This window comes from Podarcis filfolensis (genome assembly GCF_964270895.1).
Source record: "Podarcis filfolensis genome assembly, chromosome: 1".
NCBI lineage: Eukaryota > Metazoa > Chordata > Lepidosauria > Squamata > Lacertidae > Podarcis > Podarcis filfolensis.
The window spans coordinates 80,861,156-80,879,255 of NC_139604.1; the positions used below are offsets into that span (position 1 = coordinate 80,861,156).

The following is an 18,100-nucleotide window of genomic DNA, read 5'->3' on the forward strand; positions in this document are numbered from 1 at the left end:
CAATCAGACTGCTGCATTTTGGATCCTATTCAACTCAGTACATAACAGAAAGCAATGTACGAGGAATCATTTTTTCTTTTTTTAAAGAAGAAAACTGCCTGATGCTGAATCAGACCATTGTCCATCTCCTTTAGTATTGTCTACATGTACTGGCAGCTGTTCTCCAGGGTTTCAAACAGGAGTCTCTCCTAGCCCTGTGTAGAGATGCCTGGGATTGAACCTGGGACCTTCTGAATGCAATGTAGATGTTCTGCAGCTCAGCTACAGCCTTTCTCCAAAGATTATATAGTTCTGTGTCTGGAATTTCCCATCCTCCATCCATTTTCTATTTGTTTTCTTTATATAATATTTTTTTGACCATACATTACAAACTTTAGTTTCTGAGGGGGCTTTTGTTTTTCAGAGTACTCTGAATCCTTCAGTATTAGTGTCTAAAACCAAAACATCTCAATAAAACCGAAATTTCCCAGTGGAAGGGGCTTTTATTATTTCTTCTAGCATGACCCTTCATGAACTGTGCAGCTAGCACATACAGATTCTCTGTTTTTTTCCTTCTGTTGTGCTACCAAGAGATGCTTTGGGAGCGAGTATCATTCTGTAACATTGGATCATATATGGTATGCACTTTTGTGGAATATTCCTCTGTTTCCACCCATTCCTTTTTTTTTATCTTGCTACAGGTTGAATTTTGCTTTTGAAAGGTAGGGGGAAAGGAATTATCTCTGGCATTTTCTATTGCCCGCCCGCACAAGCCGCTTCCTGGATCCTTTCCACCTGAACTTATGACCAAGGATTCCACCCTAGCCCCAGCTCTTGCTTTCCAGTTCCAGAAGATGGGCTCATTCCGGAGGCCCCGGCCACGTTTCATGAGCTCCCCAGTACTGACTGATTTGCCACGGTTCCTGGCAGCTCGGCAATCTCTGCAGCTTAGCTCCAACTCTGCCTGGAACAGGTGAGCAGCACTCTTTTCACTAAGAAAAGCTGCCTTTGCATAGCTTAATTGAATTTAATTGAGTAAATGTGTGTACAGTATGTGGGAGAGGCTCCATTATATTCCATCATGCATCTGCAACTTGCCTACACAGGCATTCTCTCCCCACCCCCCCGAATGTAGCAAGTGCATTAAAACTAGATGAATGAATTTGTGTAATGCCTCTATTTTTGTGTGTTTGATGGCATCTAGTTCTGTTTCCCCAATCAACCTTTTAAGCAATGGTAAGCAGTAGAAGCTATCCATACTAGGGAGTCTTCACTGGTAGGTATGGTACATATTTTCAGAGTGTATAATTTTATATATATTCTTACAGAAATTGTAAAAAGCATTCAGAACCATATGTAGCTATCCTGCCTCTTGGTGCATCTGTAATAATAATAATAATAATAATAATAATAATAATAATAATAATAATAATTTATTATTTATACCCTGCCCATCTGGCTGGGTTGAAGCCACCCAGAGGGGCTGGGGAAAACAGAATATCAAAATACAAAAGTCTATTAAACATTAAAAGCTTCCCTAAACAGGGCTGCCTTCAGATGTCTCCTAAAAGTCTGGTAGTTGTTTTTCTCTTTGACATCTGGTGGGAGGGCGTTCCACAGGGTGGGTGCCACTACTGAGAAGGCCCTCTGGCTTCTTGCAGTGAGGGAACCACCAGAAGGCCCTTGGCGCTGGACCTCAGTGTCTGGGTGGAACGATGGGGGTGGAGACGCTCCTTCAGGTATACTGGACCGAGGCCGTTTAGGGCTTTAAAGGTCAGCACCAACACTTTGAATTGTGCTCAGAAACATAATTTCAAACCATGGCTTTCAATTCTGGTTTGCAGGGCGAGTGCAAACCATAGCTTGCTGATTCAAATGTTAAGACGGTGGTATGTTTTAAACTGGAAGTTAGGAAAAGAATCTGAGCGCTAGTTTGGCAGGAATGCAAGAGCCCAAGGCTCGGTTGTATAATGTCAGACAAGGTTTGATGTTGCAGCTTCTGACATTAGATCAGGAGCCAAAAGCCCATCCCTAATCTGATGCTTGCTGTTTTCTGTAGAATACACCAACAGCAGTGACTGACTCCAGTCACATTTTACTTTCAAAACTGTGCTGTGGAATTTCTTTGCTAACAGCATTGTTCCTCATGATAGAGGGGTAACTTTGTATAAACAGATGCCCACACAGCTGAATTGAATCTATCTATTTCCAAATTCAGTGAAGACTCTTGTTCCCTTGACTATGGTGTTCTGTTTTCCCCTACCTTTCCTGGGTAATACCCTTGATGGAATAGGGGTCCTTGGTTCCTTGCTGTGATGGACCATGTAGTAACACAGGTAGGAAATCTGCAGTCTGGATCATACACAGTACTTGATCCCTTTCCCCCCTTGTTATAGCTACTACAAGCCTGTGAAACACAGTCAATTTTCTTAAATGTCTAGCCATCCATTATATTTCTACTCCCATACTTCCAGGAGTAAATTGGAATACAAGATGGCAAAATTTTTTAGTGTGTTTTTTGTTCCTGAACAAGATGATGCAGCGGTCATGAAAAATGGCACTGAAAATGACCTGTGCCATTGGCTACTTGCCATGATCACTATGCTCTACCTCTACTGTCAGAGGCAGGGAAACACAAGTGGAAAGAGTGTTTTTGCACTCTGGTCCTGCTTGTGGGCTTCCAAAAGGCATCTTTTGGGTCACCATGAAAGGAGGATGCTGGACTAAAAGGTTCTTTGCCCAGCAGAGCTCTTGTTAGGTGGCAGTAGTTTAATAGCAGTAGCTTAGTGTGGGTCTAATAACTTCTGCTTGTTGGTGAGTGAGTGGGTATTAGTCCCTTGGTGTGTATAAACTGTGTTTTCTGCTCTGTTACTTATTGGCAGCCATTGGCAAACAACTCTGATGATTCCAGGGAGAGGGGGGGAAAAAGCAGAAGCAATTTAAGGACAATTAATCTACTTCTCTGCTTACTGATATATTTACATGGCTCCTGACTGCTGTTTCATTGCTCCGTGTAAATCATACTGATGTAAGTTATTTATGGCTGCCCTAACTGTCTTGCTTCTATTTGGCAGTGTTCAAACAGCAGTGATCAATGTGTTCAAAGGGGGAGGCTTGCAAAACAATGAACTCTACATCCTCAATGAAAATGTAAGGTATGTTGCTCTGACTCTGTTGTATAGAATTGCCTGCCTGATGCAGAACAGGTGGCGCAACTGAGACCTGTGTGTGTGTATATGACCATGGCAGTTGGTTGGTTTATGAGATTCACAGCCTGCCTTTTTTATTTTTATTGGCAGTGATGCAGTAACTGTTGCTTGGAGCTTTTCTTATATATCAACACAAAAATGCACTAAGCAGTAGCTGGCGGAGTGGTGGTGCTCTCTCCTGACAGCTGAGTTACTGTTTACCAGGAACGAGAGGGGCGAGGCACTGGGGAGGTTGACATGGTGCAAACATAGTGTTGGGAGCACAGGATTGGCTGTCTCCCTCTCCTTATTGATGACCACCAGTGACTCAGCTGTTGGGAGTTAGGTGAGCACTGCCCACCCCAACACGCCATCTTCTACTGGCACTAAGCATAAGGCTCATCATGTACAAAATGATTCTACATGGGGAAAATGAGTGCTGGATCAGACCCATATGCCGACTGATGACATCAGGCTCTTAATAGGCTGCTTTGATTTCCACTGTACCCCAATCACACACTCACCAAATTATTGAACTCTCTGTGGAGCTAGGAAGCTGATAGTATCACAGATGTTCTAGTTTACTAATAGCAGCTACTCTGTACATGGTCAGAGATGCTGTTATGCATAGTTACATTTGCAGGAATCAGGGCAGAGATCCCCCAAATTAGGGAATTTCAACATACCTATTATTTTTTAAGGTATGGTTGTTACTGAGCTTTCTCCTCCTCCTCTTGCTGCTTCAGGAATGAGTGAATGTGCGTTCTTTGTGGTTTGATTAAATAAGCTTGAACCTCAGGTTGCTGTCCATTCTTCAGTCACGGTGATTCGTGGAGGTATATTTTGAAAGGTGAAATAAGATTTCTGCTTTGATGGCTGGCTTCTAGCGGCACTGGATGCTTGCTTTTTGGGTTCTAACTTAGGTGAAATTAATGCTTTGGCACTGAATTTTTGTTTGTGTGTGTATGTTATGGGCATGGCACCTGGGCAACAGCTGAATGGGGGCTCCGACCTCCAACATCTTGATATATATTTAAATGTTCATTACCTAAGTTCTGAGTATCTCAGTCCACTGGTGAAAGCTGGGATACTCACAGTGTGAAAGACAGACTACTTACTTGCATGCTAAGTTCATTTAAACAAAAGCCCTCATCAGACAATTATGCTAAAAGATTAATTTCCTAGAGTAAGACCTACAAAGTGAGCACTGGGTAGAGTTCGTTTCATTTCCCAGACTTGCAGTGCCAGCGATCATGGCTTTTAAAATACTACTCTTAACCTTGAGTAACCATAAAGAATGACCTCCTTGTCTTTTATCGTCCTTCAATGTCCTCTCCCCACCCGCCTCTATGAACTTAGTTTGAACGTCGTCAATACAGAGGAAGCCAAGCTGTTTTGACAAAAGGTTATTAGTGTTTTGAGTGCCACTGTTTTGAGGATGAAACTGCTGAGGTTATGCAAAGTTATGTATTAAGTTAGGAACAGTTTTAACATTCTCCATGGCAGTATAAAAGCCTTTTTGTACTCGTTTTCTTTTTTTCAGTATTCTACTTGAAAACAAATCTATAAGGCATGAAATTCCTCCCACAAGGTTTGATTTAAAAATGAAGGCTCCTTAAAATTCTGTTCACTGATTTTTATATCATCGGAGTAAGACGATTGCTTCTGCATGCTTTGACAAATTACTTTATAAGTTGCCTCTGGAATCTGATTCCTCCCTCCCCTGCCTCCCATCAAACTGTTTTCTTAATGCATTCTCCAAATTTAACCTTAGAAAGATAGGTTGTCCTTTAAATTGTGGAAAAAAAGTAGTACAATTGATCTTGCTTTATGGATTGACAGTATTACTATTATCCTCATCTTCATCATTTATTAGAATTATATAGCCACCCCTCAATAAATGTTCTCTGGGTGGCTTACAAAAAAATAAAATCACAGTAATATATAGAAATGACAATAACCGTAAGGCAAGAAATGGCATTAAATAATTTATAACCAGGATTTAAAATGCACTTGAAAAACCTTGGTAATAAAGATATATTTGCCTGGCACTGAAAAGGCCATCAGGATGATGCTGAGACACCCTTTCTGGGTAGGCTATTCAATAGCAGAGACACTATATTGAAAAGGCTCCCCAATGTCATGGACTGGCTGGACGCAGAGGAATAACAAAGTAAATTGGAAAATTGATAGATACTGCAGTTTCCTTTGGACAATATGTGGTTGCTTTCTGCTTTCCCCCCTCTCATAACATTCTGTGACTTTTTAATTTATTTGTGGTCTGCAAACGGTAAATTATATTCATATTTTGGAAGTTAGGAATGGTGGTCATGCATTTAATTAAGCAGATTGGCTTGTAGCAAGAAGACAAATAGTAAGTGTATTTGGAGTGGTGGGGTTGGCGAGAAGGGTGGAAGATGTCAGTAATATGATGGAGAGAATGGCCTTTTTTCATCTTCATCTCACATGCCCAGATAAGAACTCTGTTGGCAAACTAGTTTGCCCAGTGATTAGGATGATTAAAAAAAAGCAAGGACCAGTGACCAGTGTGAAAAGGATTGACAGATAGCACCAAAACACCCTTGCATCTCTTTTGTGGATCAACTACATCAAAAGAAAACACTGTGACCCATAAAAAAAGTGATTTAGGACAGCAGGCCTTCCCTTCCTCCCTCTGTGTGTGGGTGTGTACACATGTGGTGTCACAGTAGTTGACATAGAAATGGGTTCATTAACTGGGAAGTCTTAGATAAGGGTTAGCTTTGTTGGATATCTATTTACAGGTTAAGTTTAGTTCAGGTGGTGTATGAATTTGGCATATTTTGTGATCCTGTAGTGGTTTAGCACTCCTTATCACCATCCTGAGCTTCATTTGGTACTAAGCAAAAGTGAGGATTGAGATGTACCTAATTCTGTTCAGAGTATTCCTAAAAGCTGTTTAGGTAGGGTTGCTATATTTCAAGAGGTAAAAATCCGGACATAAAAAGTTGTTGAGCTTTGTTAGGGCAATTGCCCAGTAGCCCCTCTGCCACTGCTGAGCCGGAGCCCAGGACACCTGTGCCAGAACCAGAACCACAAACGCACACAAGCACAACCCCCCAAATCCAGGACATTTGCTTTTAAATGTAAAAATTTCCCCCTGATGGGCATGTAAGAGCTCCCAAAGAGGGCATGTCCAGGAATTCCCAGGCATATGGCAACTCTAGTTTAGGTGCTGCAGGGACCGAAACAGAATGGCAGTCCATTTATGCTGGATCACTCCCAGAAGCTTCTCTGCCAAGCTCCTTGCTTTACAAGATGCAAGACCAGATGTTTGAAATTGCCCTCTTGGGTCTAGCACTAATAGACATTAAAAAGCAAGGCAGCTATAGCCATCTGTGTTACACTGCTCAGCATATGGGGGAAAATGTCGGGTCACATGCTGCCACCCTGTGATGTCAAACCAAACACAATGCATTGGAACATGGGATTGGCCTAGGTCTGAAAAGAAACCCTGTCTCCCATGGCAATTGCCCATGCTACCTTGGAAAGCAGCTTAGCAGAGAAGAAGCCCACCTGATCAAATTATCTGCCTAAATTCAGCCTAGTCCCAAATAGATCTGTTTTTCTAATCCAGATCACTATATGCTCCAATGAAATGAACTTTGCAGCGGCTGATACAAGTTGAATCCACAACATCTGGAGGGCCACAGGTTCACCAGCCCTGGTGTAAAGCAAATGGTTCCATGCGACTCTCAAAAGTCAGTCGAGCCAAGTTAGGAAAATTGCTTTAGCTTTGAGGACAATGTGTTCCTGTAAGAACTGTTCTGGGTTTAGGCAACAAACCCCCAAACCCAGGGCTGTTTCTCTGGTCATTGGCCATATCAGAAGCATCATGGGAAAGAGGAAAGAATTTAAAACAAAAAGAATGCTTCAAAATGGTTTGCAGTCCTTATTGGTACACCTGTGTTTTATAGAGTTGATTTTTATTGAATGGGCTCTGGGAAATCTGCCTGTAAAACATTTTTTATGACATGTGATCCATTCCTTTTCAGGCGATTGTTGAAGAGTGAACTTGGATCCTTCATCACAGACTATTTCCAGGTAACATCTGTTCCTTAAGTGGGCAGTTAAAGCTTTCCAAAGTAGTGTTTGTCTTATCTTTTGGCTTGTTCTTATGATGCTTGCTTTGGCTTTTCCTGTCCTATAAAGAAAACGGAATGGATTCATTTTCATGAGTAGGTTTTGCATACTGTTGCCTCTTCCAAGCAAAATCTTGGACCTTGGACAAAGGGTTGCATAGTTTGTATGAACAACATTGCTTACATGGTAATAATCACTGAAATAAGGGTGGACAACTCTATTTCAGTTTGCCAGGAGATACACAATGGCAGAGTCACAGTTTTTATTTAATTAGCTAACAGGGAGGCCTCATGAGGGGCTGCTTGTAGTATTTTAATATCCACAAGCAATTTTCCCTCTTTTCTTTATGTATTTCAGGGCGAAGTCCTGGCACTAAAAATCAGTGTCTGGAGTAAAACTTTGTTTAAATTGACTGATGACCCATCCCAGTTGCTGCTAATCCACACTGGGTGTAGTACACTTAGACAGACCAGTTGCATCAAAGCAACAATGGTAGCTCAAAGGAAATGTCCCATTCCACAAAAGAAATTACTTTGGGGTGCTCCTAATTCCCCATTCCTGGTGCTTCTTGTCAAGTGGCTCTAGGTGCTGCTCCAAAACTAGAGGCGCTCGTTGTGGGTCTGTGCTATGATGACAACACTTACCCCTATGCAAGAGCTATGCAGTGGTGAGATGAGATGCTATTCAAGTAGAAATTGGTAGCATTTATGTGTGGGATGGAAATGAGATAAGTGGTCAACCCACACATCCCTGGTATTCCGTTGTGTGAGCACACATTCTGTGTCTTGCTTTGAAATGGTGAATGGAAATGTTAACAAGGCTTTCCAGAAATTCTGAAACTTGCCAGGCAGCAATCATTCACAAACTGGAGGGGAAATGATGCATTAGTCAAAGTGAGATACTATAGCAGGTGGATCACCTTTAATCACAAGTTGGGGGCTTTCACCTGCAGTTCACATTGGTTCAGTCCAGGGATTCAGGGATGAACAGCTCCTAGCCACAGGCTTATGGGCCCTTCTTGTGTGTAGGAGAGGAGGAGATTAGAAGCTTCTGCTTCTGGTTACCAGCAAATCATAGTTAGCCGTTAATGTCTTTATGCCACAAATTTCCCAAACTATGGTTTGATCCTGGTGGGTCATCCTGGTTTGTGGATAAGGAAAGAAGCGAGTGCATAGACCTTAGTCTCCCTGGTGCCCATTCCCGATTCTCCAAACCATGGGTTTATCATGTGAGTAACAAACCTTATGATACAGTCTTAAACACACTAGGGAATAAGCCGCACTGAACACAGTAAGCATGCAAAGAATTTCACTGAGTTCTGTTGCCCTTTATGCAAGTGTAAAGTAATTGAAGAGATGCTTGTTGCTCCTGGTTTCACAGTCGCACACTGTGCTGCACATTATTACGATTGCTGAAGGAAATGAGGTTTCACCAATGCCATCTTCAGTAACAATGTGATGCATGGGAGCAATATACCATATTTTTCGCTCTATAGGACGCACTTTTTCCCCTCCAAAAATGAAGGGGAAATGTGTGTGCGTCCTATAGGGCAAATGCAGGCTTTCGCTGAAGCCTGCAGAGTGAGAGGGGAGACCCCGCGGCCAGCCCTGCTGTCCCCGGACCTGGTCTGAAGGCGGGCGGCGGGGAGAAGAGCGCTTCTCCCCGCTGCCTGCCCCGCAAGCTCCGGGGACAGCTGGGAGGCGCAGCGCGTCTTCCCACTGTCCCCGGACCTGATCTCAAGGCGGGCGGCGGGGAGAAGAGCGCTTCTCCCCGCTGCCTGCCCCACAAGCTCCGGGGACAGCTGGGAGGCGCAGCGCGTCTTCCTGCTGTCCCCGGACCTGATCTCAAGGCGGGCGGCGGGGAGAAGAGCGCTTCTCCCCGCTGCCTGCCTCGCAAGCTCCGGGGACAGTGGGGAGGCGCAGCGCGTCTTCCCGCTGTCCCCGGACCTGATCTCAAGGCGGGCGGCGGTAAGAAGAGCGCTTCTCCCCGCTGCCTGCCCCGCAAGCACCGGGGACAGCGGGGAGGCGCAGCGCGTCTTCCTGCTGTCCCCGGACCTGGTCTGAAGGCGGGCTGTGGGGAGAAGAGCGCTTCTCCCCGCTGCGGGCACCACAAGCGCCTGGGGGGGGAAATAAATTTTTTTCCCTTTATTTCCCCCCCCAAAAAACTTGATGCGTCCTATGGGCTGGTGCGTCCTATGGAGCGAAAAATACGGTATGCATTTTTTAAACAGCCGTGTACATGCATCAGGAAGATCTGGGCCAAGTGGATTTCTCAGAAACCCAGTATGGATGTCTAAAGATGCTTGAGCATGCCTATTTTATGTTGAAATGTTTGCTGCATAGTGGTAGCACACATGCTTCCTGAAGCCATCATAATGTCACCAGTAGCTCCGTTGAGACAAGGCTTCTCATAGCAACATGATTTCATTGTGCCGTATTTCTCTCCCGGTCAAAAAGAGAGGAAAGAAAAGCTATAAAAAAATCCGAACTTGCCAAAACTGCCTGTATGTGTGCCAGCACTATAAAAATAACTGGATGTGATCGTTTCCTGTAGATATTTTATTGCATGCCATTTTGTAGTACAAATTTGCAATGGCAATCCTCAAGGCAAGCGAGCTTCATCATGGTAGATTAATCAATGAAAGCTTTAGTGGATTAATTGAAAAGGATTTGAGTTAAAAGCACTTCTGTTGACTGTTTGGTTCTGGCATGCTTCTATGTTAGAAATGAAAATGGGAATTAAGGGAAGATACGTAAGTTTTTCTTCCAACGGTGACTAGTAGCTTTTGTTAAGTGAATAGTGATCTCAATACTTCCCTCAGCATCTCAAAAAACACCTAAAAGCATGGATTTTCTCTTGGCCTCTTTTGAAAAGCTCCCTACCTTGTCAGTTCAGGATTGGAGATGGGGCATTGATTTAATGTAAAATTATAATAATAATCTCTAACTGTATGGGATTTCAACCCATTTACCGTATTTTTCGCTCTGTAACACGCACCTGACCATAACACGCACATAGTTTTTAGAGGAGGAAAACAAGAAAAAAAATATTCTAAACGAAACAGTGGATGTATGATTTTTGTGGTTCATGCTGTGGCCACAGACATGTGATCTGACGGTGAGTTTGGAGTAGCCCAATGCAAAAATCCTGAGGATCCATGTGGATCCGTGCTTTGTAACCACGTTTTAAGTGGAGAGGGAAGGAAAAGCACTCAAGGGACAAGCAGCATGCGTGGGGTGTGTGGAGAAGGATGCTGCTAATAATGAAGAAGAGGGGTATAAGGGGAGAAGGCTCCTCTCCTCTCCCGCGTTGCTCCTTTAAAACAAGCAGGCTCTGCTTCTCTCCCTCCTCCCCGGCTTAGAGAGCTGAAAAGCTTTGCTGCTATTTAGCAAGCTGAGTGGGGAGGAGAGAGGGACAGAGAGCACGGTTTAAAGCAGCCAACCAGACAGGAGTCGCTTACACCTGTGTAAGCGGCTCCTCTCCCGCTTTGCTGTTTCAAAGCGAGCCGCGGAGGAGGGAAGGAAGGGGAACCATGGATCCTCTGCTCACGACTGCAGCAGATCCCCCTCCCCGCCACCCGTAGGCATTCGCTCCATAACACGCACAGACATTTGCCCTTACTTTCTAGGAGGAAAAAAGTGAGTGTTATGGTGCAAAAAATACGGTAGGTCTCGGAATAACCAAAGTTTAAAGTTGGGAACTATTTTCAACACAAGGGCCTCATTTATATTTTTAGCAGCATTTGGGGACTGCGTGACCATGGCAGGTAGGACCAGAGTCAAAAAAGGATGCAGTAATAGACGTGACCCTTACCTTTGTACCGTAGGCTACATTCTAGCCATGTAAACGTCAATAGGTTTTCATGGGGCCACTCCTCTCCACTGTCCATTATGGAGAGCCAGATGTACTGAAACATCCCTCTAGGCACACAAAAGGCATCACAGTTCAAGGTCTAGTTTCAGTCAGGCAAAAGCACCTGAGGCAGAGCAGGGTCAGTGGATGGGGTTGATTAGGGCCATGTAGGTCTGAAGGGCCACATCTGGCACCTGGAACCTGACATTCCCTTTCCTGCCATAGTTTATCTCTGAACCCCAGACAATATCTGGTTTGTGGTTGCAAGTATAAACCAACACAAACCTTGGGGTTGTGCATTCGTTACTCTCTTCCTTCCATACTCCTGGGGATCAGAATGCAAGCTTTCTGTTTTGTTAGTGTCAAACCGTAGTTGGCTCACAAGTCAGGATACTATAGTTGAAGAATCCTGGCTTGTGCTCATAACAGCAAGCCATGGACTGCTATTGTGTCTGAATTGAGTTGGTCTGAAAGTCTACAGGATGCAATGTTTGATGACAGGAGAAAGCACTTGAGGGATGAGCTGTGGAGAGCCAGACGGATTGAAACACTATTCCTATTTGCATTGTGTGAGTGCTCTATCATCCCTGCTCTGATCTTAGAAGGAGGGAGTGCTTAATAAAAATTGTCTATGCTTCTAGATGCATTCTTCTAGTGATGGATCAGTGTCCAGGAGAATAGATTATTGCTGTAGGAGGCTGCATATATGCACTGAACTCTTATTCAGACCAGACTTCCAGAGGTAGTGGAGAAGCTGGAGAACGAATTTCTGCTCAAATAATACATGTATATACCTCAACAAACTGCCACTGATTTGGGGGAATCAAGTCAGGGGGAAGCTGAAATAGGATTACCATCATCCCTGGCTATTGACCATGCCTGCTAGGGCTTATGGGAGGGTTCCTCACACCTGACCAAGACTGAAACAAAGCATAAACACTGTTATCCAGGAACACTTGATCTGCAACAGATGTAAATTTTAAAAATAACAACAGAAAGAGCTATTGTACTATGGGAAGTGTGTGTGTGTGTGTGTGTGTGTGTGTGTGTGTGTTTTAAATGTCTCAGCATTTAGGAATGAGGATTGAGGAACATCTACAGCAGAAGAGGGTAGAAAAAATGTATCGTCTCTAGTACTTTTGAAAGCTCGGTTAATTGCTCAAGAATAAAATTCCTTTGTAGAAAAGCTCCAGGAAGATACTCTTGAATTCTTTTGCAATGTCGTTTCTTGAGAATTAACTGAAAGGAGACCAATCAACAAATCTAAAAGTTGACATTGGCAAAAGTGAGTGAAGCAATGAATGTGAATTTTACCTTTTGTACAGCACACTGGTTTTTCCATATGCTCCTTTCTAACCTCCATCCACTCACATAAAAGCCATTATCAAAGTTAAAGGCAAGGCAGTGCTTACCCCCCAGGGGTGCTCAAGGGCATGCAGTACCAGTACCTTTTGTTTTCTAGAATGAAATAACTGGTTAAAAATGTGGCGCTTACTTTAAGAGCTTCATGGTGAGTACCAGCCCCATTTTTCTAGAAGAAAGGGCACATTCTAGTCAGCAGGAAAAGCATTCAGAAGGTGTGAGCTAGGCTGCTGAGGGGTGTGGCCTAGGAAGACTGGGGGTGGTTGGGGCAGAGTCCCAGGGATCAACTAGAGGGGTGTGGAGGGTTGCATTCTGCCTTGAGTCTGACATTCTTCAACCCTGATCTAATAGAGCACAGCACAAGCATGCATATTATTTGCCATTCTTATCACCAGTTAGACTTTTAAAAATCTCTGTATACAATTACAGTAGAACCTCTACCTGCAACCATAATCCGTTCCAGACATTCGTCTGGAGGTCGAAACGAGTTGCTGGGAGAGGCACCGTTGTGCGCGGGCAGCGATTGCCTGCATCTGCGCATGCACAAACGGCGATCGCTGCTCCTGTGCATGCGCGAACGGTGGCAAACCCGCTGGTTACTTCTGGGTTTGCTGCAGACATTGAGCGAAATGGACGCAAGCAGAGGCGGACGTAAGAAGAGGTTTGACTGTAATCTCAAGACAATGTACAATGTAAAGATAACATACACTGAATAGAAAATCATATAAATCCAGTTCGGTTATCACATCTACAGAGTCATATCAACAGTAAATTGTTCTCCTCCTAACAAGCAGGATGTGAATTGCCAAATAAATAAACATCTTTCTCCTGACCTTGTATTTAACTACAAGCATAAACTGTGTCCACATGTGCACAACACAGCCACAGCTGCTTCCTCATGCACTTCATATATGGGACAAATGTGAGACTTTGCCATTCACTTTAATGCCGGAGGTTTGTTCCATATGCACACCTCAATCCCTCATCCAAGTTAGAATGCCTTTGAGTCTGGGTCTGTTAAAATTACAAATGTAGATTACAAAACTGCTGCATTAGTGCATCAGACTGAATGGGAACCGTTTCATGTGGGAGATGTTTTTGAGGGCAGCCGCTTGCCACGTGGAGCCTCAGATATTTTCTGTGCTTTCACAAACCTGCTGGAGGGAAGTTTGCAGAGGTGTGGGGAAGATCAGAAATTTCAAGCAGTGATTATGGCTATGTACACATTTGCCCATTTGTGGTGAGAAAAGGTAGTGTTTTTTTATCAAGACACAATTGTGCATGCTTTTCCTCAGTGTGCTGCTTTTGATCAAGGTTTGGTTCCAGTTCCTGCTCTCCACAAGGATGGGTGTGGTTAGTTGATATGTTTGAAAACCCATCCCTTAATTAGATTAGCCAATTACACCTTTTCTTCCCTGCACCTGCCCCGGGTGAAGGAAGAGGGAAGTGGTAATCACAATCTTGGTATATGTCCATCTGCAATGTCATTGGTCAGATGTGGATATGCCACATTGCTGGAGCCGTCTTCATCAGTTTTCAAATGGGCACACTGTTTGGTGGGTTAGGGGGTAATATAGAATCAATCTGTATTGAGCTTTTATTTTTGGAATGAAAAAGCAATTTCCAGGGGCACAGAGCATGCAGTTGGTGCAGTGTGTGGACTAGGTAGAAAAACAACAGCAACAAGATTCAGTAGGTATTGACTGTAGCATGTATGCAGCATTATAGGAGTAGACTATTTCAGAAGCAGGATAGCCCAAAACTCATGTGCTATTGTAGCTGAGATGACAGAAGATCAACCCCCCTCATCATTTTCCTCCTAATGCAAGGCAAATGAGCTAGCTGACCCTTGTCAGCCGTAGGAGGCATATCTGTTTTTCCTTCCATCCTTTCTTCTAGGTCAGCAGGCTGAAATGTGCCACTTCTACACATCTTTACTTAATTGTTGAGGACTCTTATTGGCTGCAGGATTGACAGGATTGACAATATGCCTTTCCTGTGCCTTAATTGGACCTGTGTTACTGACCTTCTATAACTGCATGTGCATGCAGGTTAGATGTTCCTATATTGAGTTAAATCTGTCCTGGATTTTCCTTGGAGATGTAGGTGGTAGAATGAAAGCATATTTTCCACCATTCTGAGTTCAGAACAGGACATGTTATTCAGCTAGACCACTGACTGTTGTGTATATATGGCCACTGTGTATGGAGAAAGAAGTCCTGAGGAAATGGAAAGCATAATAAATTAGCATTCCTGATGTGACCTGAGTGGTGGGCAAGGTTCCCTCAGAAACTTGATTTCTAAAGAAAAGATTTGGAGAGAGTTTTGCCTAATTTTGCCATCATCCACCTTGGCCTAGCTTAAAGTGTCAGTGGGTCTCTGCCAACTGAGCCTTTTCCTGTTGCTTCACCTCAACCTTGCATTTTCATTCAAGAAACTTTCCATTACATTGAGTACCTGAGACCTTTTGGGGGTGCCAAATCATTTTTCCATGGGACATGTGAAATGGCATGAATAATGGGTATTTGTCTTCCTATTCTGGAAAACACAACAATATCTTCTTTCTTGCTGCCCTGGGCTTCTTTGAGGGGAACAGCAGGTCAAAAAACTGAATAAATTAAAAAACAACAACAAAACTATTACAGCATTGTTTGTTACTGGCAATTTCTTAACTAATTCTAAGCACCTAGTTCTAAGGAATGCCCTGCCATTAAAAGGAGACAGAGACCTCTATGGAGCAAGAAAAACAAACAGACCTTGATTTATTTTAAGTGTATAGTGTCTCTGGGAATGTCTAATCCTAAATCCTTTAATTAGGGTGGCATAATCTTTCCACAAAATAAATATAGCACTTTTGAAAATAAGGCATTGCAAGCAAATTTATGATTTGTCAAAATGAGAATATCTGCTTCTCCACCAATGCTAAACATTCAGAATGTCTGTCTGATTTTTTTCACTTTCCTGGCTCCATTCCTCTCCTTTGGCTTTTTGTAAAAATACAGGGAAGTGGTTGTTTACGGAGTCAGATGTGACTGTTCCTCCTTGATTTAAAAAAAGCACAACCCAACAACTTTGGAATACTAACTGACAAATCTGTTTTGTTCACTGCCCCTCCCCCAATATGTTGGCTTGCATATAAAGGTAAAGGGACCCCTGACCATTAGGTCCAGTCGTGGACAACTCTGGGGTTGCGGCGCTCATCTCGCTTTATTGGCCGAGGGAGCTGGTGTACAGCTTCCAGGTCATGTGGCCAGCATGACTAAGCCACTTCTGGCGAACCAGAGCAGCACACGGAAATGCCGTTTACCTTCCCGCCGGAGTGGTACCTATTTATCTACTTGCACTTTGACGTGCTTTCGAACTGCTAGGTTGGCAGGAGCAGGGACCGAGCAACGGAAGCTCACTCCATCACGGGGATTCAAACCGCCGACCTTCTGATCGGCAAGTCCTAGGCTCTGTGGTTTAAGCCACAGCGCCACCCACGTCCCTGCTTGCATATAGATTACCCATTAATAACTGGAATATATGAGTAGTCATGACACCACAATGAATGGATGCATGTACACTCAGAGCAAAGGAGTGAAGCCATTCCTGTCTGAGGGATCATTGCACTACTGCAGAACCTACACGCCCAGGCAGTTTGAGTTTGACTTTATCCCCAAAGGTACAGTCCTCCATTGTCTTCTGAGACAGATGGATGTCAACAGACTATGTATGAACCTGAAAGTCAGAAAGAAAAACCTGCCAGTAAATTTAGAAGCAGGGTGTCACATCCATTACTCACTGTGTCCCTGTTTATATGCAGTACTAAGCAAAGTAATTGCTTAGGGTGAAAGAGGAAATGGACAGGTTTCTAGTGAAGAGTATATGTCTGTTTTGCTCCTCCCCAGTCATTCTGTGTTGTGCTAACCTAAGCCATGGTTTAGATTAGCATTATGTGCAAACCATGCCAGGTTTGCATGTGCTCTGCTCCTGTTTGAGTCTGTTTTATTTTTTTCCAAACTTGAGGAAACCAGTCCTTTGAAGCTTTAGTCTTCATTCCCAACTTTAACAAAGGGTTAAATATAGATAATTAAACAACTGGCTAACTTACTCTGTTTTGTTGTTGTTTAGTCGTTTAGTCGTTTAGTCTTGTCCGACTCTTCGTGACCCCATGGACCAGAGCACGCCAGGCACTCCTGTCTTCCACTGCCTCCCGCAGTTTGGTCAGACTCATGTTTGTATCTTCGAGAACACTGTCCAACCATCTCGTCCTCTGTCGTCCCCTTCTCCTTGTGCCCTCCATCTTTCCCAACATCAGGGTCTTTTCCAGGGAGTCTTCTCTTCTCATGAGGTGGCCAAAGTATTGGAGCCTCAGCTTCAGGATCTGTCCTTCCAGTGAGCACTCAGGGCTGATTTCCTTAAGAATGGATACGTTTGATCTTCTGGCAGTCCATGGGACTCTCAAGAGTCTCCTCCAGCACCATAATTCAAAAGCATCAATTCTTCGGTGATCAGCCTTCTTGATGGTCCAGCTCTCACTTCCATACATCACTACTGGGTGATGGCTTTAACTATACAGACCTTTGTTGGCAAGGTGATGTCTCTGCTTTTTAAGATGCTGTCTAGGTTTGTCATTGCCTTTCTCCCAAGGAGCAGGCGTCTTTTAATTTCGTGACTGCTGTCACCATCTGCAGTGATCATGGAGCCCAAGAAAGTAAAATCTCTCACTGTCTCCATTTCTTCCCCTTCTATTTGCCAGGAGGTGATGGGACCAGTGGCCATGATCTTCGTTTTTTTGATGTTGAGCTTCAGACCATATTTTGCACTCTCCTCTTTCACCCTCATTAAAAGGTTCTTTAATTCCTCCTCACTTTCTGCCATCAAGGTTGTGTCATCTGCATATCTGAGGTTGTTGATATTTCTTCCGGCGATCTTAATTCTGGCTTGGGATTCATCCAGCCCAGCCTTTTGTATGATGAATTCTGCATATAAGTTAAATAAGCAGGGAGACAATATACAGCCTTGCCGTACTCCTTTCCCAATTTTGAACCAATCAGTTGTTCCATATCCAGTTCTAACTGTAGCTTCTTGTCCCACATAGAGATTTCTCAGGAGACATGAGGTGATCAGGCACACCCATTTCTTTAAGAACTTGCCATAGTTTGCTGTGGTCGACACAGTCAAAGGCTTTTGCATAGTCAATGAAGCAGAAGTAGATGTCTTTCTGGAACTCTCTAGCTTTCTCCATAATCCAGCGCATGTTTGCAATTTGGTCTCTAGTTTGTCTGCCCCTTCGAAATCCAGCTTGCACTTCTGGGAGTTCTCGGTCCACATACTGCTTAAGCCTGCCTTGTAGAATTTTAAGCATAACCTTGCTAGCGTGTGAAATGAGTGCAATTGTGCGGTAGTTGGAGCATTCTTTGGCACTGCCCTTCTTTGGGATTGGGATGTAGACTGATCTTCTCCAATCCTCTGGCCACTGCTGAGTTTTCCAAAACTTACTCAGTTAGAAAGTAGATAAAAGGAAGTTTTTATTATCAGCTCATAACAGTAGATGATGGGGGTCACCAAGGTAAGCTGATTGTCAGATGATCAGGAAAGGCAAAAGGATAGGT

General features: G+C 43.7%; 1 protein-coding gene across 1 annotated transcript in view; it reads left to right on the forward strand.

Moving 5' to 3' along the window:
• Positions 1-708: 708 nt before the first annotated feature.
• Positions 709-18,100, forward strand: part of PRR5L (proline rich 5 like) — a gene marked incomplete at its 3' end in the record, with an annotated part of 44,895 nt that continues 27,503 nt past the window's right edge. Inside the window, exons 1-3 of the mRNA XM_083603402.1 lie at positions 709-952; positions 3,054-3,134; positions 7,202-7,250. Coding sequence (XP_083459528.1) covers positions 783-952; positions 3,054-3,134; positions 7,202-7,250 — 300 coding nt within the window. The 5' untranslated portion in view covers positions 709-782. The remainder of the gene's footprint in view (positions 953-3,053; positions 3,135-7,201; positions 7,251-18,100) is intronic.